Source organism: Loxodonta africana, chromosome 19, assembly GCF_030014295.1.
Source record: "Loxodonta africana isolate mLoxAfr1 chromosome 19, mLoxAfr1.hap2, whole genome shotgun sequence".
In the NCBI taxonomy this organism is placed as follows: domain Eukaryota; kingdom Metazoa; phylum Chordata; class Mammalia; order Proboscidea; family Elephantidae; genus Loxodonta; species Loxodonta africana.
Window position 1 is genome coordinate 11,251,473 of NC_087360.1, and position 27,530 is coordinate 11,279,002.

At 46.6% G+C, this 27,530-nt stretch overlaps 2 protein-coding genes across 9 annotated transcripts in view; one reads left to right on the forward strand and one right to left on the reverse strand.

Moving 5' to 3' along the window:
• Positions 1 to 25: 25 nt before the first annotated feature.
• On the reverse strand, positions 26 to 27,359 carry IQCD (IQ motif containing D). 2 transcript variants are annotated; one of them, XM_023559487.2, is made up of 5 exons: positions 26,798 to 27,359; positions 6,330 to 6,611; positions 3,422 to 3,655; positions 1,896 to 1,967; positions 26 to 495 (listed from the first exon to the last, which is right to left on the reverse strand). In XM_023559487.2, exons 2-5 carry the CDS (start codon positions 6,516 to 6,518, stop codon positions 142 to 144), a joined length of 849 nt encoding a protein of 282 aa, XP_023415255.1. In that variant the 5' UTR covers positions 6,519 to 6,611; positions 26,798 to 27,359; the 3' UTR covers positions 26 to 141. The 2 variants fall into 2 exon arrangements, with proteins under 2 accessions (XP_023415255.1, XP_010597262.1); XM_010598960.3 differs by having other exon boundaries at positions 5,787 to 6,611.
• Positions 27,272 to 27,530, forward strand: part of TPCN1 (two pore segment channel 1) — a 63,150-nt gene continuing 62,891 nt past the window's right edge. For 2 of the 7 annotated variants that reach the window (XM_010598956.3, XM_023559485.2), the window contains exon 1: positions 27,275 to 27,430. The gene's annotated coding sequence lies outside the window, so the exon portion shown is untranslated. Of the gene's footprint in view, positions 27,486 to 27,530 lie in introns of all 7 variants that reach the window. The other 5 variants (XM_064272243.1, XM_023559486.2, XM_023559482.2 and 2 more) reach the window with 5 other exon arrangements.

Sequence of the window (27,530 nt, forward strand, 5' to 3'; positions counted from 1 at the left end):
TAGGCCGTGCCTTTGCATGTGGTTTAAAATGCTTTTTAATTTAAGTAATCTTATGAAGCCATAAAGCACAGGGCTCTCCATTCCAGGGGCTTCCTGGTTAACCTCTAGGAGGGTGGTGCTTGGGCTCCCAGATGGGAGGGCTCATTTCTTCCCCTTGGGCTTCTCCTTGCCCTTGGGCTTCTCCTTGCCCTTGGGCTTCTCCTTGCCCTTGGGCTTCTCCTTGGCCTTGTCCTTCGCTTTGCCCTTGCTCCGCTTCTTCTTCTTGGACCTGAGCATGGAGCGGACCAGGTAGCCCTTCCACATGGCCTGGATGAGCGTGGCAGCCCGCACCATGCGCACCAGCTGCTCCTCAGCCTCCATCCTTTTCTTGGAGTTAATCTCTCTCTCCGTGCGGATCTGGGAGAACTCCTCCACCAGCACGTCGTGCTTCTGTTTCAGCTCCTCCAGCTGCACCTTCTCCTCCTTGTGGATGACCTCCAGCTCCTCGTACTCCATCTGGGGGGTCAAGGTCACCAGGGCTGGAGCTGGCCTCCCACCCTTCTGCAAACCCACCCTGCCCTTCCCAACCCGCCTACATGCACTAAGAGGTGATGGGGTCCACCCTAGCTCCAGGTAGGCCCAACTGAAATAGTTTCAGGAATGGGAAAGAGAAACATGGGCTTGTGAGCTGGGTGACTGAGTTTCAAATCTCAGCTCCGCCACCACTTCAGGGGCTTCACCTCTCAAGGTTCCGTTTTCCCTCATCCAAAGCAGAGAACAATACCCAACCCAGGTGCTGTTTTTCAGGGTTAAGTGACATAACAGGTGCCATGTACTCGACCTGATACCAGGCACACAGTGGGGATACAAGGAGGGGAGGCTGCTGCCACAAAGACACCCAGAGGGGGATTTCTAGAACCTCCTCAGGTGACCGAGTCCCGAAGTTCTTCCTTAGGTCTAATCGCAGCCTCTTCCTGCTATAATTTACATCCATCTCTCTTCCTTCCTTCCTTACTCCCTCCTTACTCCCCCCCCCCCACTTCCTTCCTTCAGCTAAAGTTTACCAAGCACCTACCAAAAGCGAAGCCCTTCCAGAGAACTTAGAGCTGAGTAGACAGGGTCCCTCCAGCACCCGTCTCCAAAGTCGCCCCTCCCTGGGCCTGCACAGTCAGACAGAGCAAGGCCCTAGCTCACCCTCTCTGAACAGCACTCCTGGCTTTGGGCACTCAGAGGTTGATGCCATCTTCAGTGCTGCCCAGGCTTTCTTGTCCCCTAGGGCTCAGGAGTGCCCCAGTTTGTAGGCTGCCTCTCCCTGAGCACTCCCTCCAGGCCAGACCCTGTGCTGGGTACAAGCATCTGTGACAACGGTGTGTCATTTGATCCCACTGTGGGGCCAAGACGTATGTCATTGCCTCTGCTTACCAGATGCAGGAGTGGGCTCAGGAAGGTTGAGTCCCTTGCTTAAGGTCACACAGCTGCTAAGTGACACTTTCCTGTCTTCACTGCTGCAGCCCCAGCACTTGACACATCTCAGGGGCTCAGTAAGAACCGGCTAAATGGCCGAGTGCCGTGGTGGAGGGCCTCACACCTGACCCTGTTGGGGTGTGTACCTACCGGCTGTGGGGTGCTGGCTGAGCTGAGCCAGGAGGAAGCAGAGGAGTATGGGGTGTGGACACTAGATGGAGCCAAAATCATTAGGCCGAGCCCGGGCACTTCTCTTCCTAGTGGCTCAGGGCTTCTGGCTTCTTCCTTTCCCACCTGGCCTCTCTCTGCCCCAGGCTGGACAAATCCTTGAGCAAAAGGCCCATTCCAGGGCCTCTCGGGGGCTCAGAACCTAGCACAAACCACGACCCATCTTGGAGTTTCCCCTCCCATGTCTAGAAGGTCTTGAAAGAGACAAATTCCGCACCAAATACCTGCTTTTCGCTCATCTCCATATCATACTTCTGGATCCAGTTCTCTATTTCTGTCTCCACTTTATATTTCTTCTAAAAAGAAAGACATCACATAGTCATTGTTGGATGGAGCAAGGTTAACAACAAGCAGCTCCAGGCACTTTTGCATCGGGCCTGTGGTGGGAGAGCTACGCGTCTCCCCATATTGAATCCTCACAATAAGGTCGGTTCTATTGTCCCCATCACACAGATGAGGACACTGAGGCTCAGGAGTGTAAGTCATGGATTTGAAGCCAGCAGTCTGACTCCAGAACATTCTCTCAGGCCTCCACGCCCAACAGCATCAAGGGCTTTGGTGCCTGGCACAGAACAATGCTCCGTAAACAACAGCTGTTTCTGTTATTGCCCCCATGGCTGACCACAACCATCTAGATAGGCCCTGTTATCTCCACCTTACAGATGGGGAAGCTAAGGCTTGAAGAGGAGAAGCTATTTGCCCAAGGTCACCCAGCTGGGCAGTGAGGGCCATGGGTCTGGATTCAGCTCCAAGCCCCAAGCTTCAGGAGCCATGGAATTTGTGAATCTCAGTCTATTCCCTACCCCCAGCTGTTCAAAACCTGGGAGGCCAGCCAGGGAGGCTCTGTACTCCTGCCCAGAGAATAACGTCTTGAGTTTTGAGCGTGTCCCTAGGAGCATCAGTCCTTGAAGTGAAATTTATTTTCACGGTATCCCGCAAAGAATGAGGGAGTCAGGACTAGTCACTTCCATTTTCCAAAGGAGAAAAAAGACTTTATTGGCAGAACCAGACATTATAACCCAGCATCTGTGCACACAGCAGGTGCTCAAGCAGTGTGTTGAAGAAGTTCATTCCCCCAGGCTTCCTGTTTTCCATCCTATATGCTCACCTTCAGGGTACACCCCTGCAGATAAGCCCCTGGGCCTTGACCTTCTCGAAGGGATCATTCCTGGCTGTGGAGCCAGAGAGACCTAGGTTTGAATTCCTGCTCCACCCTCTACTATCAAGTTCCCTCACCTCTCTGAGCCTGTTCTGCCATCTGTAGGATTGTTAAGAGGATGGAATGAGACTCCCAACACTTAGCATGGTTTCTGGAACACACTATGTGCTCCATAAGTGTTAGATACTTTCATAGAGATTCGGAGCTCGATCAGATTAAGCCTTTTAGAACGTCTGCTTCAGCCTCAGTTTCCCACATTTATTCATTCATGCCACAATTATTTCGTTGAGCCACTGTTTGGGTGCTGGGGATACAGCTGTGTGCAAGACAGGCGTTCTAATTGGCTTGCAGCATTCTAGTTGGCATGTAGTGATGCTGGGATGGAGACCCAGGTCTCCCTGTCCCCAGTCCCCAGGCCTGTCTGCTGCACCCTCCTGCCTCCCAGGGGACCGTGGCTCAGGGCTGGGCTTCTGGTGCTCCCCAAGCAGCTGCACAGGCTGACACTGCTGGAACCCTAGGAGTGATGGAACAGGCCTGCCCCACCCCTGCCCCCGCGGCCGCTTGTCCCACCCTCCCCTCCATCCGGGGCACCTTCCTCAGGGTCTGCTCCTGCTCCCGGTTCTCCGTGACCAGGTTGTGGTACTGTGTGCGCAGCGTCAGGATCTCCTGCTGGATCTTGGCCATCCTGGCCTGTGAGGCCCGGAAGTCTGCCTTCTGCTGCTTCTCGGCTTCCTGCTTGGTGCGAAGGAGGCTGTTCTCTGAGAACTTGAGCACCTGGTACAGGTGGTTCTTCAGTTCTTGGATCACAAAGTTCTCCTTCTCCACCTGGGCCAGAAAGAGCAGGGGCTCTGTTAATCCCTACAGGATGACGACAATCCCAGGAGCTGCTTCTGTTACTGCATGCTCACTCAGGGCCGGGCATGCCACCTGCGTCATTACCTCATCCAACCCTCCCTACAGCCCCTCCACAGGGGACAGGGACAGCCCGCTGTACAGATGAGGAAACTGAGGCTCAAGGAGGGCGCATCAGCTGGCTGGGGTTACGTAGCTGAGCTGGGCTTTGAAGCCGGGCAGCTCTGTCTGCCCAGAGCCCCGGTTCTTGGCTACCACCTCTGTTTCCTGGCATGAGTGAGGGGCACAGGCGAGCCGAACAAGGCCACTGGAGAGCTCTGGGTCAGCAGAGAAGCTCTCTGCCACCCGGGGCCCAGCAGGGGTGCGACACTGAGAGGAGAGAGGAAGACACCTCTGCAGCCCAGACTCTCCCTTGGGGTCAGCCCCTGGCTTGTCCCTTGCCCTCGGCCTGTTCTACAACGGGAATGGGGTGGGGGGGATGGGGCTGTTTTGTAAACAAGCTTCAGAAACCCTTATCAGAAAACATTAGTATCTCCATCTACACCTCCACACAGGGGCTGGTCCCTTCCCTCTTTTGCTTTACATCTTGGCTTCATTGTTCCTGGTCCTTTAGGTCTAAGTTCTGTTCTCCTATGACACTCCCTTATATCACCCTGTACTTACCCTACATTGTACTTCTCACAACTGTAATGAAATCAGTTTTTAATACCTACCTTCCCTATTCAACTATGAACTCCGTGAGACTGGGATCACATGGGGCTTATTTACAAGGCCTGGCACCTATTGGGAGCCCTGGTGGCACAGTGGTTAAGAGCTCGGCTGCTAACCAAAAGGCTGGCAATTCAAATCCACCACTTCTTGGAAATCCTATGGGGCGGTTCTATTCTGTTCAATAGGGTCGCTATGAGTTGGAATTAACTTGATGGCAATGGGTTTTTTGGTAGCTAATAAGTGTTCAAAACAATATTTGTGGAGGAGATGAATGAAAAAAAGCTATTTAAATCACTATGAGTCCAGGTGGCACAATGGCTCAGTGTTCAGCTGATGACCAAAAGGTTGGTCATTCGAACCCACCCAGCAGGAGAAAACCAAAACCAAAAAACCCACTGCCGTCGAGTTGATTATTGACTCATAGTGACCCATAGGACAGAGTAGAACTGCCCCATAGAGTTTCCAAGGAGCGCCTCGTGGATTCAAACTGCCGACCTTTTGGTTAGCAGCCATAGCTCTTGACCATTATGCCACCAGAGTTTCCAGCAGGAGAGAGACCTGCCAATCTGTCTCTGTAAAGATTACAGCCTATACTAAGCAGCCATCTAAGATACATCAATTGGTCTCAACGCACCTGGAGCAAAGAAGAATGAAGAACACCAAAGACACAAGGTAATTATGAGCCCAAGAAACAGAAGGGGCCACACAAAAAGCAGAAGCTACGTCAGCCAGAGACTAGAAGAACTAGATGGTGCCCGGCTACAACCAATGACTGCCCTGACAGGGAACACAACAGAGAGCCCCTGAGGGAGCAGGAGAGCAGTGGGATGCAGACCCCAAATTCTCATAAAAAGACCAGACTTAATGGTCTGACCGAGACTGGAAGGACCCCGGTGGTCATCGCCCCCAGACCTTCTGTTGGCCCGGGACAGGAACCATTCCTGAAGCCAACTCTTCAGACATGGATTGGACTGGACAATGGGTTGGAGAGGGATGCTGGTGAGGAGTTTCTTGGATCAGGTGGACACTTGAGACTATGTTGGGATCTCCTGCCTGGAGGGGAGATGAGGGGGCAGAGGGGTTAGAAGCTGAGAGAGTGGAGGGAAGGAGTGTGCAGTCTCATTAGGGGGAGAGCAATTAGGATATATAGCAAGGTGTATATAAATTTTTGTATGAGAGACTGACTTGATTTGTAAACTTTCACTTAAAGCACAATAAAAATTAAAAAAAAAAAATTACAGCCTAAAAAACTCTACGGGGCAGTTCTACTCTGTCGAAATTGACTCTACTTAACAACAACATTTACATCATTAAGGAAAAATCCAACCACCAAAAAATTCCTGCTACTCAGTGTGACTCCTTCCATAACCCAGTGGATACTGTGAGGCGATACCTCAGCATCCCTGCTCTTGAGGCTTTTGGCCAACTCGTTTTCAAGAGCTTCCACGGCTTCTTGGTTCCTCCTGTTCCGTCTACTGATATCCTGTATGAACTGGGTCTTGTCCCTGACCTCCATGGGGCTAGTGAGTAGCTTCTCAAACAGGAAACCACGGAGTTCTACCAGGCTATCGATGAAACTCTGGGCTTCTGCACTTCTGCCTAGCGTCTGCATCTGCAGGAGCCTGGCAGCCTGGGGGTTGTTGAGCAAGAGCCGCAGGATGCTCTTGGTGGAGGCTTTGATCTGTCCCATCAGTGGTGGGAGACTGTATTTCTGCTCCTCTATGACAAGGAGCAGGTCTCTGAGCCCCCTCTCATCCTCCATGTCTTCTAACTCCTGCACCTGCCTTTCTTGGTCGTTCAGGTCACTGACACTGTCCAGGAGGGTCTTACAGAGGTCCTCATGGTCACTCACTGCCCTCATGATGTCCTCCCCCAGGATCCCCTCCAGAGACGCTTGATTGGCTACCACATCTGATAGGAGGGTCACCAACTCCACCTTGCGGATGGCCTCATCCAGGACGGACATGATTCTCTTGGTCTCGATGGTGGTGAGTTTGGTCTTAGAGGGGACAAAGGATTTGAGCGGGGAGGCTGGTTTTTTGGTTGCCTCTGTTGTCATCAGCCTTATTCTGTGGAAGTCAGGGCCTTGGTAGAGGGGGGCCACGGAGACAACATCCAGAGACATTCTGTGAGCAGCCTTCTTTGCCTTTGAACACCCTAGGAGATTGAGGCTTCAGTAGCCTATGTCGGTCTCCTGCTTTTATTGTCTCTGGCAACCCTGAAAAAAGGACAGAGTGAGCTGTTAGTAGAGTTGTGGGGCATCCATGTGGCTAGTATGGGCACTGACCAACAGACCCATTGTTGTTGAGTTGATTTCAACTCATAGCGACTCTATAGGACAGATTAGAACTGCCCCATAGGGTTTTCAATGAGCGGCTGGTGAATTCGAACAGCCAACGTTTTGGTTAGCAGCCAAATGCTTAACCACTTCGCCAGTATGGCCACAAAAAAAAAAAAAAAAAATTTTTGCACAGCAGCCATAAATTGTTGTCATTGAGAGTGCACGTTAGGGGCTCTGGAGCTTTTGCACAGAATCTAGAAGCAGTTTTTCACTCTGTGACTGCATTAGTGCCGCGAGGGCAAGAGGACTAAACGTGGAGAACTGAGTCTCAGGGACCAACCGGGAAAGCGGACGCTGCTCTTGGGATTTAAATACGGTATTTAAACTCAGTATTTAACTACAAGGAACTGGTTACACAGGTGATGGAGGAGTTGGGAGGCCAAGCCAGCTGTGGCTCCAGAGTCCTCTGGGTGACCCTGGTCCACAAGCTCACCACTTCCTCCTTCTGTGGCTGGCTTGGCCTCCCAACTCCTCCATCACCTGTCCAGGAGGAGCCGGAGGTACAGAGGAGATGCAGTCACTGCTGGGAACACAACCCAAAGCAGAGAGGGGAGAAATACCCCGGCTTTTTCCTTCCTCCCGCCCTCCAAGCCAACACCAGTGCCTCCTATTGGCCAAACCAGGAGGGAAGCCAACTGACCAGGGGGCCTGGGAACCAACAGCCTGCAGGCATCAGCAACCTGAGACACGGAGCAGAGAAGGGGAGGAGTGAGGGACAGATTTAAGGGCACACAAGATTAGGGCCAGCTCAGCGCTTTGTTACTGAGTTTTAAGTACTGACTTAAAAACAATAGTGAGGGGCGTGCAGATAAACAGTGACTTCAAAATAAAACAAACACACAAAAACACCAAAAAACTATTTCACTAAATGCAACATGGGATCCTGGATTGGATTCAGGAACAGAAAAAGAACATCAATGGGGAAACTAGCAAAATCTGTAGTTTAGCTACGAATATTGTATCAATGTTACTTTCTCAGTTTTGATAAATGTATCACGGTATGTTAGATGTTCATATTAGGGGGAGCTGCGTGAAGCGTATACCGGAACACTCTGTACTATTTTTGCAATTTTTCTGTAAATCTACAATTGCTACAAAATAAAAAGTTTATTTTAAAAAAATTTTTCAGAAAAATTATGGCAGCAATCAGAACCGACAATTTATGTTGCCCACATAGCACAATGGTGAAGAGTACTTAGCTTTGCAGGCGGCCCCTCTTGGGTCCAAATCCTTCCCAAATGACCCCGATCTGGCTATTTAATCACCCTGAGCCTGGGCTTCCTCAGTCATAAAACAGGAATCACCAGGATCAACGGGAAGCTTCGAGCACAGGGCCTGCACGCTGGGTGCTCAATAAATAAAAACTATTATATCACCTGGAAACCTTGGCGGTGTAGTGGTTAAGTGACCTGGCTGCTAATCAAAAGGTTGGCAGTTTGAATCCACCAGGCACTTTTTGGAAGCTCTATGGGGCAGTTCTAATCTGTTCTGCAGGGTCGCTATGAGTCGGAATCGACTCAATGGCAAAGGGTTTGGTTTTTAGGTTTATTATATCCCCCAAACCCACTGCTGTCGAGTCAATTCTGACTCATAGTGACCCTACAGGACAGAGTAGAACTGCCCTATAAGGTTTCCAAGGCTGCAAATCTTCATGGATGCAAACTGCCACAACTTTCTCCCTCGGAGCAGCTGGTGGGTTTGAACTGCTGACCTTTTGGTTAGCAGCCGAGCACTTTAACCACCACGCCACCAGGCCTCCCTATTTAATCGATACCTATTAACACTCGTTGCCGTTGAGTCGATAGCTACCTGAGTCGAGACTCACATCGGCCCTACGGGACAGAGTAGAACTGCCCCACAGAGTTTCCAAGGAGCGCCTGGTGGATTATTACCGCCGACTTTTCGGTCAGCAGCCGTAGCACTTAACCGCTGCGGCACCAGGGTTTCCATAGCAGCTCCTAATCCATTTGTTTCTCAGCAGCCTCTCTGTTCCTGAGTAAGGGCCTTATAATCCCTCACTTGGACGATTAAAAGAGCTTCTTCACTGGTCTGCCCACATCTGCTCCTGTTCCCTGCTATAAAGATCATCCATGTAGCCATTCATTCAGGGGTCTATTGTACCCCTGGGAATACAAACGAGATGCAAGATATGGCTCCTGTCCTCCCAGAGTTATAAACTCTATTAGTTATAAACTCTTTGATAAACCCAGTTTGGGATATGAAACATGCAGACATGATGGTCCAGCAACTACAGAAGAAATGTGATAAGGTTGTATTCACAGAGTAGGCCCAGGCTATGACCAGCCTTCAATACCAGAGTGGAGACTTGGGAGTTTATCTTGCAGGATCAAAAACCAAGACTCATTGCTGTTGAGTTGACGCCGACTCATAGCAACCCTATAGGACAGAGTAGAACTGCCCCGTAGGGTTTCCAAGGAGTGGCTGGTTGATTCGAACTGCTGACATTTTGGTTAGCAGCCGAGCTCTTAAGCACTGCACCGCAATGGCTCCATTCTTGTAAGATACTGGGATCCATTTTGAGCAAGGATGTAGTAGGATAAAATCAGATTTAGAGAAAGACCTACCATAATGGCTGATGTATAGGGAAAAAGGCTGGCGACAAGTAGATAGTTTGGGCTGTCATAAATCTTCCATCTCAGGGCTTTGCACATGATGTTTCGGCTTCCTGAAACAATCTTCTCCCTCCTCCTCACCAAGTTAATTCCTTACCCTCAGATCTCAGTTCAAGTGCTACTTCCTCAGGGAAGTCTTCACTGGGCTTCCTGACTGGGTCAAATTCTCACTATAGATTCTCAAGCCAGGCCCCTCTGTGCCAGGCACCACCCCTCACTCCAGCCACCTTCCTTCTTGCCTGCTGTTATGGATGGAATTGTATCTCCCCAAAAGATACGTTGAAGTCCTAACCCCTGGTGCCTGTGAATGGGCCTTGTTTGGAAATAGGATCTTTGCAGACATTATCAGTTAACATGAGGTTATACTAGAGTAGGGTGGATCCTAATCCGATATGAATGGTGCCCTTATAAAGGAGGAGAAGAGACACAGAAACATACAGAGGGAAGGCAGCTAGGTGAAGACGGAGTCATACATTGGCGTGATGAGGGATGCTGGCTGTCACCAGGAGCTGGGAGAGGGGCATGGAGCAGCTTTTCCCTCAGAGCCTTCAGAAGAAGCCAACATGGCTGACAGCCTGACTTCAGACTTCCAGCCTCTAGAACTCTGAGTCAATATGTTTATGTTCTTACAAGCTACCTAATTTGTGGTACCTTGTTACTCGGCAGCTCTAGAGAATGATCACATTTGCCTATGCTGTAGAGGTAGAGAGCCTTAATGTTCACCTTCTCAGCCTCCCTTTCAGCAGGGTTGGCTATGGGCACAGTTCAAGCCAATGAAGTAGAAAGAGAAGTTCGCTGGGGGCTTCTGGAAAACCTTCCACCTTCCTAACACACAAGACAGACCTTGCTGCCTGTTCGCTACAGAAGCCAAAAGAGACAAGGGTCTTTCCTCAGAGCCAACAGAGAGAGAGAGAAAGAGAGAGAGAGAGAGCCTTCCCCTAGAGCTGACACCCTGAATATGGGCTCCTAGCCTCCTAAACGATGAGAAAATACATTTTTCTTCTTTAAAGCCACCCACTTGTGGTATTTCTGTTATAGGAGTGCTAGGAAACTAAGCGCGGAACCAAAGATTGACTGTGGACATGGAAGAAAGGCAGGCTAGACCAAGTGGTAAGGATGCTTGGCCAAAACGGACCTAAGCTCAGGAGCCTCTTGGGGAGCTTGGGACCACGGCCAGAGAAGGACACCATTACCTTGCAGCTCGTTGATCCACACCCCAATCAGTCTCGTGAGTTCCTTCTAGGCTTTTCCTGACAACACGGTTTAAGGGGCAGACGCGGAGCTTCCGCCGCCTCTCTGAGCGTGAAGGATCTCTGCCCCGTGGCCACAGGATTGAGGTGAACAAAGTGTTTAATGAACGGACTTCTTCCCATCGTCCCCCAAAGCTCTCGGGCATAAATCAAAATGCCTGAATTCATCAGAAATTGCGACTGGAAATGCAACGTTACATGAAATGTTTCCAATTTGCTTTCAGCCAAATTACCTCTTTTGCTTTAAAGGGCAAACTTGTTTTCTTTGATTATGATGACGCCCATCAGTTCTTGACAGCTCATTTGGGAGAACAAGAAAAAGCCTGTGGACTAGGATGGGGGGGAAATGCATCTCACTCTGATGACAAAAATCACTGGAGAATCTCTTTCCCTTGAATTCTAATATGATCATTTCACGTCCTTTTTAATGCCACCAACCTGAATATTTAAATCATTTCCAACTTCATCCTCGCCTTTTAAAATTCCTGCCCTCAGAGTGAAGCAAGGCTGTTAATGGATGGGGGGTTTTAATTGGATCTTCTCTTTATTTGTCATTAATTCTGCTGATGGACTTTATAAATGGAAATATATCTTTATCATGCAAATTATACCTCGTCTATTCAAATAGGCTTGTTGGATATTTTATTATGTTCTCTCCCTCTCTCTGAACATTTTGGGAAAAAAAAAAAGCTTTGAGGAAAATTATATTTTTCCCCCTGAGGAGAAAAGAAGAAGAAAATCTCATACCTACAAAAAAAAAAAAAAAAAAAAACAACTACCCCACAAATCTACCAGTGGTACATGAAGTCAGAAGGTGTTCAAGAAACAGGGGTGTCTGTGTGTCTGGAATCTCGTCTTAAGGAATGCCATTGCAGTATTCGCGAACTTCTGAGACCTTTTTACCTACCCAACACTGTTCTAAGTGCTTTACAGGAATGAACCCCTCTAATCCTCACAACCTTATGAGGTAGGTGCTATTACTACCTCCATTTTATAGACGAGGAAACCGAGGCAGAGAGCAGTTAAGTGATTCCAGTTACTTTATAGCTAGTAAGCGACAGAGCTGACATTTCAGCCTAAGTGAGTTCTCTCAGGAGCCTGCACCCCATAAACACAATTCGGTCTAGTCTCTCAATTTTAAGATGGGCTTCTATGGAGGACAGGGTAGAATGCTGACTGATTCCTGGTTTCAATGAATCCTGTCAAGTGAAAAGACCTAGATGTCCTCAAGATTCAGTTCCTATAGCATTCCATCTACTTATTATCAACAAATACAAACAGTATGTGTGTATTTTACCCTCGAGCTACGTATTTATGTGTGTGTGTGCATATATGTATGTATATGTATACATGTGTATATGTATGCATGTATGTAGGTATATATGTATAGTCTCCGTACATATATACCATGGCCTCAATAACCTCAGAAGAGGTGCTGGAGAGAAGCAGGAAGTCAGGAGCATTTCTGGCGCTGTGATGAGGGCAAGGGTCATCACTAGCTTTGATGTCTCAGTGGATTGCAGAGTGGAGGAGGTTCATGAGAAGGAGAAATAATGCCAGGGTCTGGTAAGAAGGCTATATGGAAGCGGTGAGAACTGGGGTTAGCTTAATACTGGATGGAGAGATGAGGCAAGAAGGCCTTTAAAAATAATATTGACGCCCTTTCTGGGCATGGTATCTTCCTTACATTATTTCATTTCTCTTTATTAGTCAAATTTTAGCCTTAAGCTGGAAGAAGTATAGTTATTCCTGTTAATATTCAAGACACCTATGAGGTAGGTATTATCATCCCCATTTTACAGGTGGGAAAACTAAGGTTCTGAAAGATTTTTAATTAATATGCTATGGTAGAATGGTTTTCAAAGATAGCCACAACAATATCTCCCAACCCATATGTTGTTGTTAGGTGCTGCTGAGTCAGTTCTGACTCAACAGCGATGCTATCTATGTACAACAGGATAAAACACTGCCCAGTCCTGTACCATCCTCACAATTGTTGCCATGTTTGAGCCCATTGTTGCAGCCACTGTGTCAATCCATTTTGTTGAGGGTCTTCCTTTCTTAGGCTAACCCTCTACTTTACCAAGCATGATGTCCTTCTCCAGGGATTGATCACTTCTGATAACATGTCCAAAGTATGTGAGATGTAGTCTCACCATTCTTGCTTTTAAGGGGCATTCTGGCTGTACTTTTTCCAAGACAGACTTCATTCTTCTGGTAGTCCATGGTATATTCAATATTCTTTGCCAACACCATAATTCAAAGGCATCAATTTTTCTTCGGTCTTCCTTATTTCACATGCATATGAGGCAACTGAAAATATCATGGCTTGGTTCGGTTGCACCTTAGTCCTCAAAGTGATATCTTTGCTTTTTAACACTTTAAAGAGGTCCTTTGCAGCAGATTTGCCCAATGCAATATGTCATTTGATTTCTTAACGGCTGCTTCCACGGACATTGATTGTAGATCCAAGTAAGATGAAATCCTTGACAACTTCAATCTTTTCTCTGTTTATCATGATGTTGCTTACTGGTCTAGTTGTGAGGGTTTTTTTTCTTTTCTTTATGTTGAGTTGTAATCCATACTGAAGGCTGTGGTCTTTGATGTTCATCAGTCTTCTTAGTTTTCAGCAAGCAAGGTTGTGTTATTTGCATATTGGAGGCTGTTAAAAGTCTTCCTTCAATCCTGATGATTTGTTCTTCTTTACATAATCCAGCTTCTTGGATAATTTGCTCAGCTTTACAGACTGAACAAGTTTGGTGGAAGAATACAACCTGATGCACACCTTTCCTGGCTTTAAACCACATGGTGTCCCCTTGTTCTGTTTGAACAACTGCCTGTCAATCTATGCACAGGTTCCTCGTGAGTACAATTAAGTGTTCTGGAATTCCCATTCTTCACAATGTTATCCGTAATTTGTTATGATCCATACAGTCAAATGCCTTTGCATAGTCAGTAAAACAGAGGTAAACAACTTTCTGGTATTCTCTGCTTTTGGCCAAGATCCATCTGACATCAGCAATGATATCCCTCATTTTGCAACCTCTTCTGAATCTGGCTTGAATTTCTGGAAGTTCCTTGTCAATGTACTACTGCAACTATTTTTTTTTTTTATATAATTTTTCTTGTGCTTTAAGTGAAAGTTTACAAATCAAGTCAGTCTCTCACACAAAAACTTATATACACCTTGCTACATACTCCCAATTACTCTCTGCCTAATGAGACAGCCTGCTCTCTCCCCCCACTCTCTCTTTTCGTGTCCATTTCGCCAGCTTCTAACCCCCTCTACCCTCTCATCTACCCTCCAGGCAGGAGATCCCAACATAGTCTCAAGTGTCCACCTGATCCAAGAAACACCTCACCAGCATCCCTCTCCAACCCATTGTCCAGTCCAATCCATGTCTGAAGAGTTGGCTCCAGGAATGGTTCCTGTCCTGGGCCAACAGAAGGTCTGGGGGCGATGACCACCGGGGTCCTTCCAGTCTCGGTCAGACCATTAAGTCTGGTCTTTTTATGAGAATTTGGGGTCTGCATCCCACTGCTCTCCTGCTCCCTCAGGGGTTCTCTGTTGTGTTCCCTGTCAGGGCAGTCATTGGTTGTAGCTGGGCACCATCTAGTTCTTCTAGTCTCTGGCTGATGTAGCTTCTGCTTTTTGTGCCGCCCTTTCTGTCTCTTGGGCTCATAATTACCTTGTGTCTTTGGTGTTCTTCATTCTTCTTTGCTTCAGGTGGGTTGAGACCAATTGATGCATCTTAGATGGCTGCTTGCTAGTGTTTAAGACCCCAGACGCCTCTCTTCAAAGTGGGATGCAGAATGTTTTCTTAATAGATTTTATTATGTCAATTGACTTAGATGTCCCCTGAAATCATGGTCCCCAAACACCTGCCCCTGCTACACTGGCCTTCAGAGTGTTCAGTTTATTCAGGAAACTTCTTTGCTTTTGGTTTAGTCCCGTTGTGCTGACCTCCCCTGTATTGTGTGTTGTCCCTCCCTTCACCTAAGTAGTTTTTAGGAAACCCTGGTGGTGTAGTGGTTAAGTGCTGTGGCTACTAACCAAAGGGTCTGCAGTTCGAATCTGCCAGGTGCTCCTTGGAAAATCTGTGGGGCAGTTCTGTTCTGTCCTATAGGGTCACTATGAGTCGGAATCGACTTGACAGCACTGGGTTTGGTTTGGTTTTGGTTAAAGTAGTTCTTATCTACCATCTAATTAGTGAGTACCCCTCTCCCACCCTCCCTCCCTCCCTCCCTCCCTCCTCTTGTAACCACAGAAGAATGTTTTCTTCTCAGTTTAAACTGTTTCTCAAGTTCTTACAATAGTGGTCTTATACAATATTTGTCCTTTTGCAACTGACTAATTTCACTCAGCATAATGCCTTCCAGGTTCCTCCAAGTTGTGAAATGTTTCACAGATTCCTCATTGTTCTTTATCGATGCGTAATATTCCATTGTGTGAATATACCATAATTTATTTATCCATTCATCCATTGATGGGCACCTTGGTTGCTTCCATCTTTTTGCTATTGTAAACAGTGCTGCAATGAACATGGGTGTGCATATATCTGTTCGTGTAAAGGCTCTTATTTCTCTAGGATATATTCCAAGGAGTGGGACTGCTGGATCGTACGGTAGTTCTATTTCTAGCTTTTTAAGGAAGCGCCAAATCGATTTCCAAAGTGGTTGTACCATTTGACATTCCCACCAGCAGTGTAGAAGTGTTAAAATCTCTCCAACATTTATCATTTTGTGTTTTTCGGATTAATGCCAGCCTTGTTGGAGTGAGATGAAATCTCATTGTAGTTTTGATCTGCATTTCTCTAATGGCTAATGATCGTGAAGATTTCCTCATTTATCTGTTAGCTACCTGAATGTCTTCTTCAGTGAAGTGTCTATTCATATCTTTTGCCCATTTTTTAATAGGGTTATTTGTCTTTTTGCAGTTGAGTTTTTGCAGTAGCATGTAGATTTTAGAGATCAGGCACTGATCAGAAATGTCATAGCTAAAAACTTTTTCCCAGTGTGTAGGTAATCTTTCTACTCTTTTGATGAAGTCTTTGGATGAGCATAGGTGTTTGATTTTTAGGAGCTCCCAGGTAACTAGTTTTTCTTCTACTGCAACTATTTTTTAATTATCTTCAGAAAAATTTACTTGTGTGAGATATTAATGATATCGTTGGATAATTTCTGCATTCTGTTGGATTACCCTTTTTGGAATGAGCACAAATATGGATCTCTTCTGGTCAGTTGGCCAGGTAGCTGTATTCCAAATATCTTGGCATAGATGACGGAGCATCTCCCGTGCTGAATCAGTTTGTGGAAACATCTCAATTGGTATTCCATCAATTCCTGGAGACTTGTTTTTTTTGCCAGTGACTTCAGTGCACCTCGGACTTCTTCCTTCAATACCATTGGGTCTTGATCATATGCTACCTCTTGACGTGGTTGAATGTTGGCCAGTTCTTTTTGGTGCAGTGATTCTGTGTATTCCTCCCATCTTCTTTTGATGCTTCCAGCGTCGTTCAATATTTTGCCCATAGAATCCTTAAATATCACAACTTGAGGCTTGAATTGTTTCTTCAGTTCTTTCAGCTTGAGAAATGCTGAGCGTGTTCTGCCCTTTTGGATTTCTAACTTTAGGCCTTTGCACATTTCATTATAATACTTTACTTTGTCTTCCTGAGCTGCCCTTTGAAATCTTATGTTCATCTCTTTTACATGATCATTTCTTCAGTTCGCTTTAGCTACTCTACGTTTAAGAGCAAGTTTCAGAGTCTCTTCTGACATCCAATTCGGTCTTTTCTTTCTTTCCTGTCTTTATAATGACCTTTTTCTTTCTTATTCTATGAGGTCTTTGATGTTATCCCACAACTGGTCTGGTTTTCAGTCCAGACTGGAGTTGAATGCATCAGATCTATTCTTGAGATGGTCTCTAAATTCAGGAGGGATATAATTAAGGTCATACTTTGGCTTTTGTGGACTTGTTTTAATTTTTCTTCAGGTTCAGCTTGAACTTGGATGTGAGCAATTGATAGTCTGTTCCACAGCCGACCCCTGGCCTTGTTCTGACTGATGATGTTGAGCATTTCCATCATCTCTTTCCACAGACGTAGTCGATTTAATTCCTGTGTATTCCATCAGTGGAGGTCCATGTATACAGTCACTGTTTATGTTGCTGAAAAAAGGTATTTGCAGTGAAGAAATTTTGGTCTTGCAAAATTTTATCACACGATCTCCAGTGTCATTTCTATCACCAAGGCCATATTTTCCAACTACTGATCCTTCTTCTTTGTTTCCAACTTTCACATTCCAATCACCGGTAATTATCAATGCATCTTGATTGCGTATTTGATCAATTTCAGACTGCAGAAGTTGGTAAAAACTTCAGTTTCTTCATCTTTGGCATTAGTAGTTGGCATAAATTTCAGTAATAGTTGTATTACCTGGTCTTCCTTGTAGGGGTATGTATATTATCCTATCACTGGCAGCGTTGTACTTCAGGATAGATCTTGTAATCAAAATGGCTAATACCAGTCCATCCCATATACACTTTTGCAATGTGACTTTTCTAGTTCTCCATCAAGAGGTAGAGTCTATTTCCCCTCAAATCTGGACTCTTCCTGCAACTTGTTTTGGGTAATAGAACATAGCAGAAGTAATGCTGTGTAACTTCTAAGGCTGGGCCTTAAGACTTCTGCAATTTCTTTCCCCTTCACTGCATGGAATGTTCCCTCTTGGAAGCCAGCCATCATGTAAGATGTCCAACTGCCTCAATACCACTGTGCAATGAAAAAGCCCAAGCTAGCCTCATGGAGAGAAAAAGGCCATGTGGAGGAGGATTGAGGGATCAGACATGTGAGTAAAGCCATCTTGGACTTTCCATGCCAGCCCAGTCCCAGATGAATGTGGCCAAGTGAGTAACTCCAGCTGACGCCACCAGGAGAACTGCCTGGCCCAGTCCTGCCTATATTTCTGACCCACAGGAACCTAAGCAAATAAAGCAGTATTGTATTAAGCCGCTGTGTTTTCAAATTGTTTGTTGTGCAGCAATACATATGTAGTCCACATGCCTGTAGGGTAGCAAGGACTGGAAACAAACCAGATTGGCGTGAGCTTGTTACTGGGGCTTTTTCCACTTCACTAGAGTAGCTTCAAAGGAGCCCTGGTAGTGCAGCGGTTAAGAGGTCAGCCTCCAACCAAAAGGTTGGCGGTTCGAACTCATGAGCCAATCTGTAGGAGAAAGACGTGGCAAGCTATTTCTGTAAAGATTACAGCCTTGGAAACCCTATGAGGCAGTTCTACTCTGTCCTATAGGGTTGTGATGAATCGGAATTGACTCAATGACAATGAGTTTAGATTGCTTCATCTTTCTTTCTACTGCCACTTGGTGTTCACACTAGTGTCATCCTCCCAGGAGCACACCCAGGATTATACAATTTGCAACAATATAGCTGTCACCCCGTTGTTCCTTTCTCCTCACTTAAGAAAGCTTATTAGACTGCAAGTGAGTGAGAGTGACTAAGTTATTTTAGGAAAAGCCTTGAATCAGCTCTCATTGATTTTTATGTTTTTGAGTCAACGACATACATACTTTGGAACTTATTACCAACTAATTACCAAGACACTCTTTATACCTAATCACGACTTGGAGATCAGGGGTTGTTGGTGTCTTATTTGTCTAGTGCTGCTATAACAAAAATACACAAGTGGGTGACTTTAGCCAACAGAAATTTATTTTCTCACAGTTTAGGACGCTAGAAGTCTGAGTTCAGAGTGCCGGCTCTAGGGGAAGGCTTTCTCTCTCTGTCAGCTCTGGAGGAAGGTCCCTATCTCTTCAGCTTCTGCTTCCTGGTTCCTTGGAGATCTCCATGTGTCTTGGCACCTGTCTCACCCCATCTCTCCCCTGCTTACTTGTTTAATCTTTTTTATATCTCAAAAGCGTTTGATTCAAGATACACCCTACACTAATCCTGCCTCATTAACATAACAAAGAAACCCATTCCTCGAATAGGATTATAACCACAGGCATTAAAAAAAAAAAAAAAAAAAACCACAGGCATACCACAGGCATAAAAAAAAAAACCCACGGGTGTAGATAGAGGTTAGGACTTACAACACATAGTTTTGGGGAATATAATTCAATCTATAACAGTTGGGTAGCATGATACCACGCTAACTGAAGCACAAAAACTGGTGGGTCAAGAAAGACGCCTTAGAGTTGCTCAAATTTCTCTCCTGGGATACCACCTGTATGATTTCTGCCAAATCTATAGACCAAGCTGTACTGTTAGCAATTCAGTTTTGTTTCTTTAACTATACTTTCATTCTTAAGTGCTTTTCACTAAAAATGAAACTTTATGTCTCCACTGTAACTGGGAAATTTGTATCGCTTTCCTTAAATAGAATATAACAATGCCTACATCCTAATATTAGCTTATTTTAGGTAGGTACCCCACCACTTGGCTCTGTCTAACTATGATAGCTTTTGTGTTGCTGTGATGCTGGAAGCTATGCTACCAGTATTTCAAATACCAGCAGGGTCACCCATGGTGGACAGGTTTCAGTGCAGCTTCCAGACTAAGACAGACTAGGAAGAAAGGCCTGGCGACCTATTGCTGAAAATTAGCCAGTGAAAACCCTGTGGTTTACAACACAATAATGTCCAGTACAGTGTTGGAAGATGAGACCCTTAGATTGGAAGGCACTCAAAATACTCAGTGGCCACAACAATGGTCTAGAGCATACCAAAGATCATGAAGATGGTGGAGGATTGCCCAATGGTTTGTTCTGTTTTACACGAGTCAGAGCCAACTTGACGGCAGCTAACAATGACAAAAGCCAGGTACTATTTCCCAGGAAAGTGCTGAGTCTGAGCCCAGACCTCTGTAGCTAAAAAGTGAGATTAGCAAGTGGTAGGGAGATGTTGAAAGCATATTAATGCCCAGCTGAGCCTCTTTCATTGGGGTAATTAGAATTAAGAGAGACCTGAAAAGGGAATGGCTTCTCACCACGGGACTGAGTGCCCTTTCACGCCGTTGTTGCACATCTCGTCCTAAACCAGATTTCATCCCATCAACAAAACCAGCTAAACACATGCTCCGTTAGTGCCAGCACGAGGGTTCCCACACGACATAAACCTTCCCTCATGGATTTTTGCTGCAGCTGAGGTTTTGTCTTCTGAGCTTCATTCTTGGCACTCCCCATGGCTTGACACAACAAAATGCTTCCAGCTGAGACGTAAGGGCGCTGAGATAGAATGGTTTAGGGTGGAAAACAGAGTTGGGGGTAGACATGGCAGAGAAGTTTTTGCGTGTGACAGAGCTCATGGTCTTTGTTCTTGTTTTGTATCCGGATGAAACATTCACAACTTCTGCATAACTGCAGAGAGAAGAAAACCGTGTCGTGGCTCTCACAATTTCCATAGCTGATTCCCTGTAGTTCTGACAGCTGTGTCAGATTTCTGAGCGGTATGATTCCCTCCGCTGCTATCCTAGGACCTAACACCCCCGCCTCGTCCTCACTCTGATGCTACGCTTGTGACTTTAAGTCCTTGATGGGTATAAGATCCCTGGCTGCTTAGTTCTGATTCCACTACCTAGTTGCTGAGCTAGTGAAACAAACCAGTTGCTGTTGAGTTGATTTCAACTCATGCTGATCCCATGTGTTGCAGGGTACAGCTGAGTTCCACAGAGTTTTCATGGCTGTGGCCTTTTGAAGCAGATTGCCAGGCTTTCCTTCTGAGGTGCCTCTGAGTGTCGTTAGTAAGTGCTTAACCATTTACACCACCCAGGGACCCCTGGGCTAATGGGCAGAGGTTTTACCTTTGAAGCAGCAGGAATTTTTTCTTTTAGCCTCAGGAAGGTCCACTTGCCTGCAAACTATGCATCCAGCTTTCTTCAGAATTAGGATTTTCTAAATACTTTCTCTGAGCTTCCAAGTCCAGAGCAGGCAAAGTGAGGGGCTGTGAACGAAAACCAACCAAACACATTGCCGTGGAGCTGATTCTGACTAATAGCAACCCTATAGGACAGAGAACTGCCCCATAGGGTTTCCAGGGAGCAGCTGGTGGATTCGAACTGCTGAACTTTCAGTTAGCAGCCATGCTCTTAACCACTGCGCCACCAGGGCTACGAGGGGCTGCGAAGGGGCAGCAAATTCATAGTGAAAACTGCTATCCCAAGCAACTATGACAGAGGAGGTGCTCAGTAAACAACTGTTGAATAAACGAAGAGATGGCAAACTCAGATTCACCAGTGGGCCCACTTCCTCACAGGGAAATGCAGGCACAATAAATAAAACAAACAAAACAAAAACCAGTTGTCCCTTCAGTGGATTACGACTCATGGCAACCCCGTGTGTGTCAGAGAAGAACTGTGCTCTGTAGGGTTTTCGTGGGCTGATCTTTTGGAAGTAGATCCCCAGACCTTTCTTCCAAGGTGCCTGTAGGTGGATTTGAACAGCCAACCTTTTGGTTAGTAGCTGAGTGCTCAATTGTTTGTGTCAACCAGGGGCTCCATGTACAATAGGATAATGTTATTTCCAAAATATATACAGGCGGTCCTCAGATTAAGAATGAGTTCCATTCCTATATCTGTCTTTCAGTCAAATTTGTACTAAGTTGGAACAGTTCGGTATGGTTCATATTTGACGTCACTTAGTCAAATGTTTGTCTTGGTAAATAGCGTACCTCGCTATGCATAAAAAATTAAAGAAACACTTCCAGATACACAAAAACATCTTTAATGTAATAGTACAGTGATCGTAACAGTAATGTTTGATGTGTGTTGCAAAGTAGCTCCTGTTTGTTACTACGAACCATTGTATGCTTCTTGGATTTTTAATATAATAGGCTTTAAAGGGGTTGGTTTGTAACTATGGTTGTACCTAAGTTGGACGTTCTTAACCCAGGAACTGTCTTATGTTCCCAATTAGAGCCAGAAAATAGAGTCATATTTCAATAGCCAACACTGCAGGCCAGGGTTTGGCTTATTGGATTGTTTCTCACCTCTGCACTCGGGGCTTGGAATTTAGAATGAATGATTTAAATCTAATGTTTTTTTTCCTAGTTTAGTGATTTTTTTTTTCCTCCCATCACCACTTCTGAACTACCACCCAATCCTCTTGTGTCCTTTTTGAGAACCCATGTTTTGTGGGTTATAATTGGTTTTTGAAACATCTCTGGGCTGGAGTCGCAGCAGTGAATGCCGGAGGAATGAACAGACGGGGTTCCGTCTGCGGTGATGGCTCTGTGGCGGCCGGCTCTGATGTAATTCTGGTGTTTTGGAGACAAAGGACACTGGATAACAATGGAGGATGGGAGGCGAGGTGCTTCAGGGGACAGATTTTGAAGCCACTGGTTGTGATGAACAGCTCTCCACTGGCCACTGGCCACGCTATAGCCTCAGGCAAACGCACTTGACCTTCCGGGACCTCATCTCTGACATGAAAAACAAAAACATGCGACTATTGTGCAGCGATTAGGTTTGTAGGTTCTGGCATCAGACAAATTTGGAGTTCAGTCCCTGGGCACCAGCACTTCCTAGCTGTATGGCTTTGGGCAAATTGCTCAACTTCTCAAAGCATCCGTTTGCCCATCCATAAAATGGGAACAATAGCGGAACCCACACTTGGTAGAATTGTTGTGAGTATTAAATGAGATCCTGGCTCAGTACTGTTAGCTTTTATTTAAAGACCCAAACCAAGCCCGTTGCTGTCGAGTCTACTCTGATTCATGGCGACCCCATGTGTTCCAAAGCAGAAGTTGCTCCACAGGGTTTTCCTGGCTGTAATTTTTATGGAAGGAGATCATGAGGCCTTTCTTCCTTGATGCTGCTGGGTGGGTCTGAACCACCAACCCTGAGGTTAGTAATCAAGCGCAAGCTGTTCGTGCCACTCAGGGACCTCTTAGCTTTTATCACTACTTCAAAATTTACATAATACTCACACCTGAATACCTCTTAAAACAGGAGATGTAATTTTCCCGAAGATAATGTGTACATTTGTGAACAGAAGGGCCTACCAAGAGCCAAGCTGGAACCGTTCTTCACTATTTCCATTTTAGTTTTGCTGATGTCTACGCTATTCCCATTTTTTTGTTTGTGATGGAAGAAGACTGCGTTTCCTTAAACTGCTTGTTTTCCAGTCTCTTCCTCCTGACAGGTCTTTAATTCCTCGTTTGGTTGCAGCCGTGTAACTTGGGAAATGTTTCTCCCTGGTTATATCTAACTGTAGAGAATGCCGCTGAAGTTGCTTCAAACGGAAGGAAGAATTCCTAGCAGTGAACTTAGATTCTTCTTAAAATAAACTTCGTCAACTTAAAAATATCTATTTTTAAATCACAACCTTATCAAATGCAAAAGACTGGTTTTCCCGTAATGGTATCACGTGGAAGAGGTGCTTTTTTCAACTGAAGGCTGTGAACCCTTAGCCGGTGGTGAAATCGTCTCACCGGGTTGGGACCACTGTTAGAAATAAATGGAATCGGGTGTGTCGCATGGAGCAAGCATTCTTCTGTAATTAAACACGTGTGCGCTGGGTTGAGAAGGAAAACATCTTTCTTACTCTGGCTTCTGGTTTAAAAAAAACAAACTTCTGTGTTCAAAAGCCCCTTTGTTAAAGGTATTTGGCCGCAGGAAATAACCTGCTGCTATTATTTGAAAGCTTAAGGTCAAAGAGATACCTTTCCTTGATGCTCTGTATTTCAAATGTTCTTGATTTCTAATCACTTTAGCTTTTGGTTCCACTAACTAGGGCCTGAAGGGAAAAAGTGTGTGTGTGTGCGTAGCATTTGCCTTGCATGAAAATATCAATTTAGAACAAGGTCTCTCAGCCTCAGCACTATTGACATTTGGACCAGATAATATACTGTTGTGGGGGGCTGTCTTGCACATTGTAGGATATTTAGCAGCATCCCTGGCCTCTGCCTACTAGATGCCAGTAGGACCCCCGGTTGTGACAATCAAAACAGTCTTCTGAACCACTGGCCTAGTAACAATGGACTTGGGTCAGCTGGGAAACACCTGGCCTCCCCACCCCCAAGTCCAGTGCTCCATCCAGGTTCAAAGTCATTCTCATTCACAAGTCCGGCCCAGTCCTGCCTGATATCTGCATCATCTAAAGTCACCATCAGTTACAGAATCAAGATCAGATCACAAACTGGGTGTTAGGAGACCTGGTACATGTCCCCTGCTGGAGACTCCAGAATAACTATGGGCAAGTCCCTTATCTCTGACAACTAGGGATATAACCTCTGTCCCAGCCACATCAAAGGGGAGCTGTGTGGAGCCGGGTTGGCTTAATAAATAGGGAAGCTGTTGGGAGAGTTAAAAGCCCTCTTCAAAGGTGAGCGACGATGATGATTACATGTGGAAGCATAAATCCGGTGGTGCATCAGCCTTATGGCTCTGAGCTTCCCTCTCCTTGGGCACAAAGGAAGTGTGTGGGGGGAAGTTAGCCATTTAGCAGGCTAGGCCCACCCTTTTCATCCTTCACTGGGACTGTGTATAACCCCCAAGCCAAAACCAAGGCATTTGTGTCTGACCATGTATGCCTGGAATGTGTTCCCAAGGGAATGCCCCACCCAGAGCCAGGGCTGAGCATCTTGCCTGTCCGGGTGCTCTAGGCAGTCTGGCCAGCGTGGAGGCAGGGGGATGGATGCTATGATGCCGCGGCTGCTTTCAATCAAAAGGCTATTTTCAGCTTTCTGGGTGGAGGGTAAAGTCTGGGAAAGGGAATGGGTAGGTTAGATTCTTCCCTTCAACTAACATTTTTTTCCTTTTAACTCAGACAAGGCATAATGGAACAGTGACCTCAGCACTCACCCCCTCTCACTCTTAAGTTTCCAACCACTTCCACTACTGGGTCTTTTGTTCCATCCTGGCCTGGTTATACTGGTTAGGATTTTCATTTCCTCTAGATCACCTTACAGGTGGACCAGGAAATGAGGCAGCTTCCCCCGACTTGATGGGGTTAGAAAATTGGGCATAGCAGCTTTCCTCACTCAGGAGGAGGAATTGAAGGCTCCCAGAAGTGTTTTAAGCAGGGAGCGAGGGACATGGCCAGATTGGCAGCCTGGGATGAAGGGTGACGAAAGGGTTGGCAGGTGCAAGATGGCAAGGGGATCAGGTTTAGAAGGCTGGTGAAGAGGTCCGGAAGAGAGATGAGGTGACCTCAACCAGGGATAAGGCAGTGATGATGAGGAGAAGTGGATGGCTTTGAGAAATATTGAAGAGGAAGAATCAATAGGATGAGATGAAGGACTGGCTGTGAGGACTGTGTTGCTGTTGTTGTGTCCCATCAAGTCATCTACAACTCACAGTGACCCTATAGGACGGAGTAGAACTGGCCCCACTGGGTTTCCAAGGCTGTCATCTTTATGGAAGCTGCCACATCTTTCTCCCGTGGAGTGGCTTTGAACCCCTGACCTTTTGGTTAGCTGCCAAGTGCTTTAAGCACTGCACCACCAAGGCTCCTTGGGGAAGGAGGGAGAGCAAACCAGGTTGCTGGCTGGATGGTTGTTTACCAAAAGGGCAAAGACAGGAAGAGAAGCAGAGCTTGAGGGGTGGAGTGGTGTGTGGGGACAGAAGGTGGTGAGTTCAGATTTGTATGTAATCAAGTTAGAGGTGCCTGTGGGACCAGGAGGAGTCCCCGGGTGGCACAAACTGTTAGGCGATTATTTATGAGACCAAAGGTTGGCAGTTCAAACCTGGACACACCTCAGAAGTCCGACCTGGCGATCAGCTTGCTTAAAAACCCTATGGAGACATTCTGCTCTGGCCATGTGGGGTTGCCAGGTTGCCATGAGTCGGAATCGACTCGACAGCAACTAACATAGCAACAACCAGTTTTGGGCTATTTTGAATAATGCTGCAACCAGGTCTGTTGGCCCTCCCTATTTACTTGCCATCAACATATCCTACTTTAACTGACAACACTCCAAATCAAGTGAGCAATGACAGTGAAGCTATTGGTTTTCATGGCCTGCCCCACCCTCTTTGAACTATCATGCTGACAGAACTAGGGTGAGGGGGAATAGGAACAGCCTTGGGTAAGTATACCACAAACTCCAAGTTCAGTAGTTTTCATGAATAAGCTCTCTCAACTTGTTGTATGCCTTTGGTTGATGTCCACAGGGATGAAATACCCCTAGACAGTTTTGTTTAGCTTTATAGTTGTTAAAGTTTTTGAGAAGGGGCGTGTTGGCCTCTTCTTCCATCATAGAAAGTGAATGTCCACAGGTGTCATTTCATATTAATATGTATATTATTTGATGAATGTCTGTCTCCCATGATAGACTGCAAGCTCCATAACCAGAGGAGAGAAGCTGCTTTCTTGTCTGTTCTACCCCAGCACCTAGAACTGTGCCTGGCCCTTTAGAGGCATTCAGTAATTACTCATCGAACTTGTGAATATTTAAGGTATGATGTGAGAGAACTTCCTTGGGGCAGTTTTAAGCAGGAAGAGTTGTGGCTACCCGTGCTTTTAGAAAATTAGTAATAATAATACTTGCCACAATTTACTGAGCACTTACTATGTTGCTTCGTTTTGCTGAGCTCCTCATTGCTATACCTCATTTAATCCTCACAACAAACACTTTGTCTGAGGTATGTGCAATGGAATTGCATTTTAAGGATGGGAATGGGAGTTAGGTTCTAAAGTGGGCACATAAGGCAAAGATTGGTGTAATCAAAATTCCCCCCCCCCCCAAAAAAAACCTCCAAACTCGTTGCCATCGAGTCGATTTGGACTCATAGAGACCCTACAGGACAGAGTAGAACTGCCCCATAGGGTTTCCAAAGAGCAACCGGTGGCTTTGAACTGCCGACTCTTAGCAGCCGAGCTCTTAACCACTGCCCCACCAGGGATCCTAATCAAAATTATGTAATTGAAATGCTCAGTCAGGTGAGAAACCTTTCATTGCATGCACCCTGGAACGTACAGTCGTTGAGTGGAACGGTAGGGGATTTATAACCACTTTCTCACTTCCGGCACCTATGTTTGGCTGGAAATAAATTAACTATGATGTGACTACACTTGACTGAGGGGAAACAGGCTGGAGAGTAGGGTCCTGGGGCTGGGACAGGATGGGGTGCGGGCTACTATTCCTAAGGGATCCAAAGGAGGGCAGCCTAGACCCCATTCTACATCTCCCCCTCACCTCCACCCCTTAACCCACCTGGTCACTCACCCGTTCTGAGGCCTCCAGGTCTCCTGACCCACAGTTTACCTCCGAGGTCCCCGCGTTGCTAGGTTACCCGCCAATCTCAGGAGGCGGGACTCGGGGTCTGACTGACTTTCCTTTTCACCATTCAACTCCTTTTCCCGCCCAGCTTATCCCGCCTCCTGGGAGTCTGACCACTCAGGAGTAACCTATCCCTGACTCTCCACCAATTGAGAGAGCCGGGACTCCCTCTGGGTTGGGCCAAACGGGTGAGGCGGGGAGAGTGGGCGGGGAAAGGGGCGGGACTTCTTTGTCCCGCCCCTTCCAAGGCGGGGGCAGAGAGTTTAGCTCAGGCAGTGGGCGAAGACTGAAGAAGGACGTGAGATTTGGTCAATCATAGTTCAGCATGGCAACCCAAGAAGCCAATAGACTGCGGCAGCGGAGAAATGGGGCGGGGCCAGCAGTGTTGAGGACACTGTAGGCGGCGGATGGGAGCGCTGGCGCAGCTGCCGTGGTGGCAGCGGCTGGAGTGGCGGCGACTGAAGTGGCGGCGGAGGCGGCTGCAACAGCTCCGAGCTCGGAGCTTGGGCGGCGGCACCGGCGGGCTGTGCTGTTTTGTGCGGACCCCTGCGCGTGGTCCGGGTTGCTGGGGCGGCGCGTGTAAGAATCTGGGGAGCGCGAGGACTTGGCCTGGGGGAGAGGCCAGGGGGCAGAGGTCAGAAGGCGCTGAGTATGAGGTTGCGTCTGGGCATCGGGGTGT

Bases quoted from the DNA above. Each gene is read 5' to 3' on its own strand.
- IQCD (XM_010598960.3), bottom strand. From the start codon at position 6,518: ATGTCTCTGGATGTTGTCTCCGTGGCCCCCCTCTACCAAGGCCCTGAC. The intron at 3,656-5,786 runs GTATCGCCTCAC...TTTCTGGCCCAG, and splicing joins TCAAGAGCAGGGATGCTGAG to GTGGAGAAGGAGAACTTTGT. The intron at 496-1,895 runs GTATTTGGTGCG...TTGACCCCCCAG, and splicing joins TGGAGATGAGCGAAAAGCAG to ATGGAGTACGAGGAGCTGGA.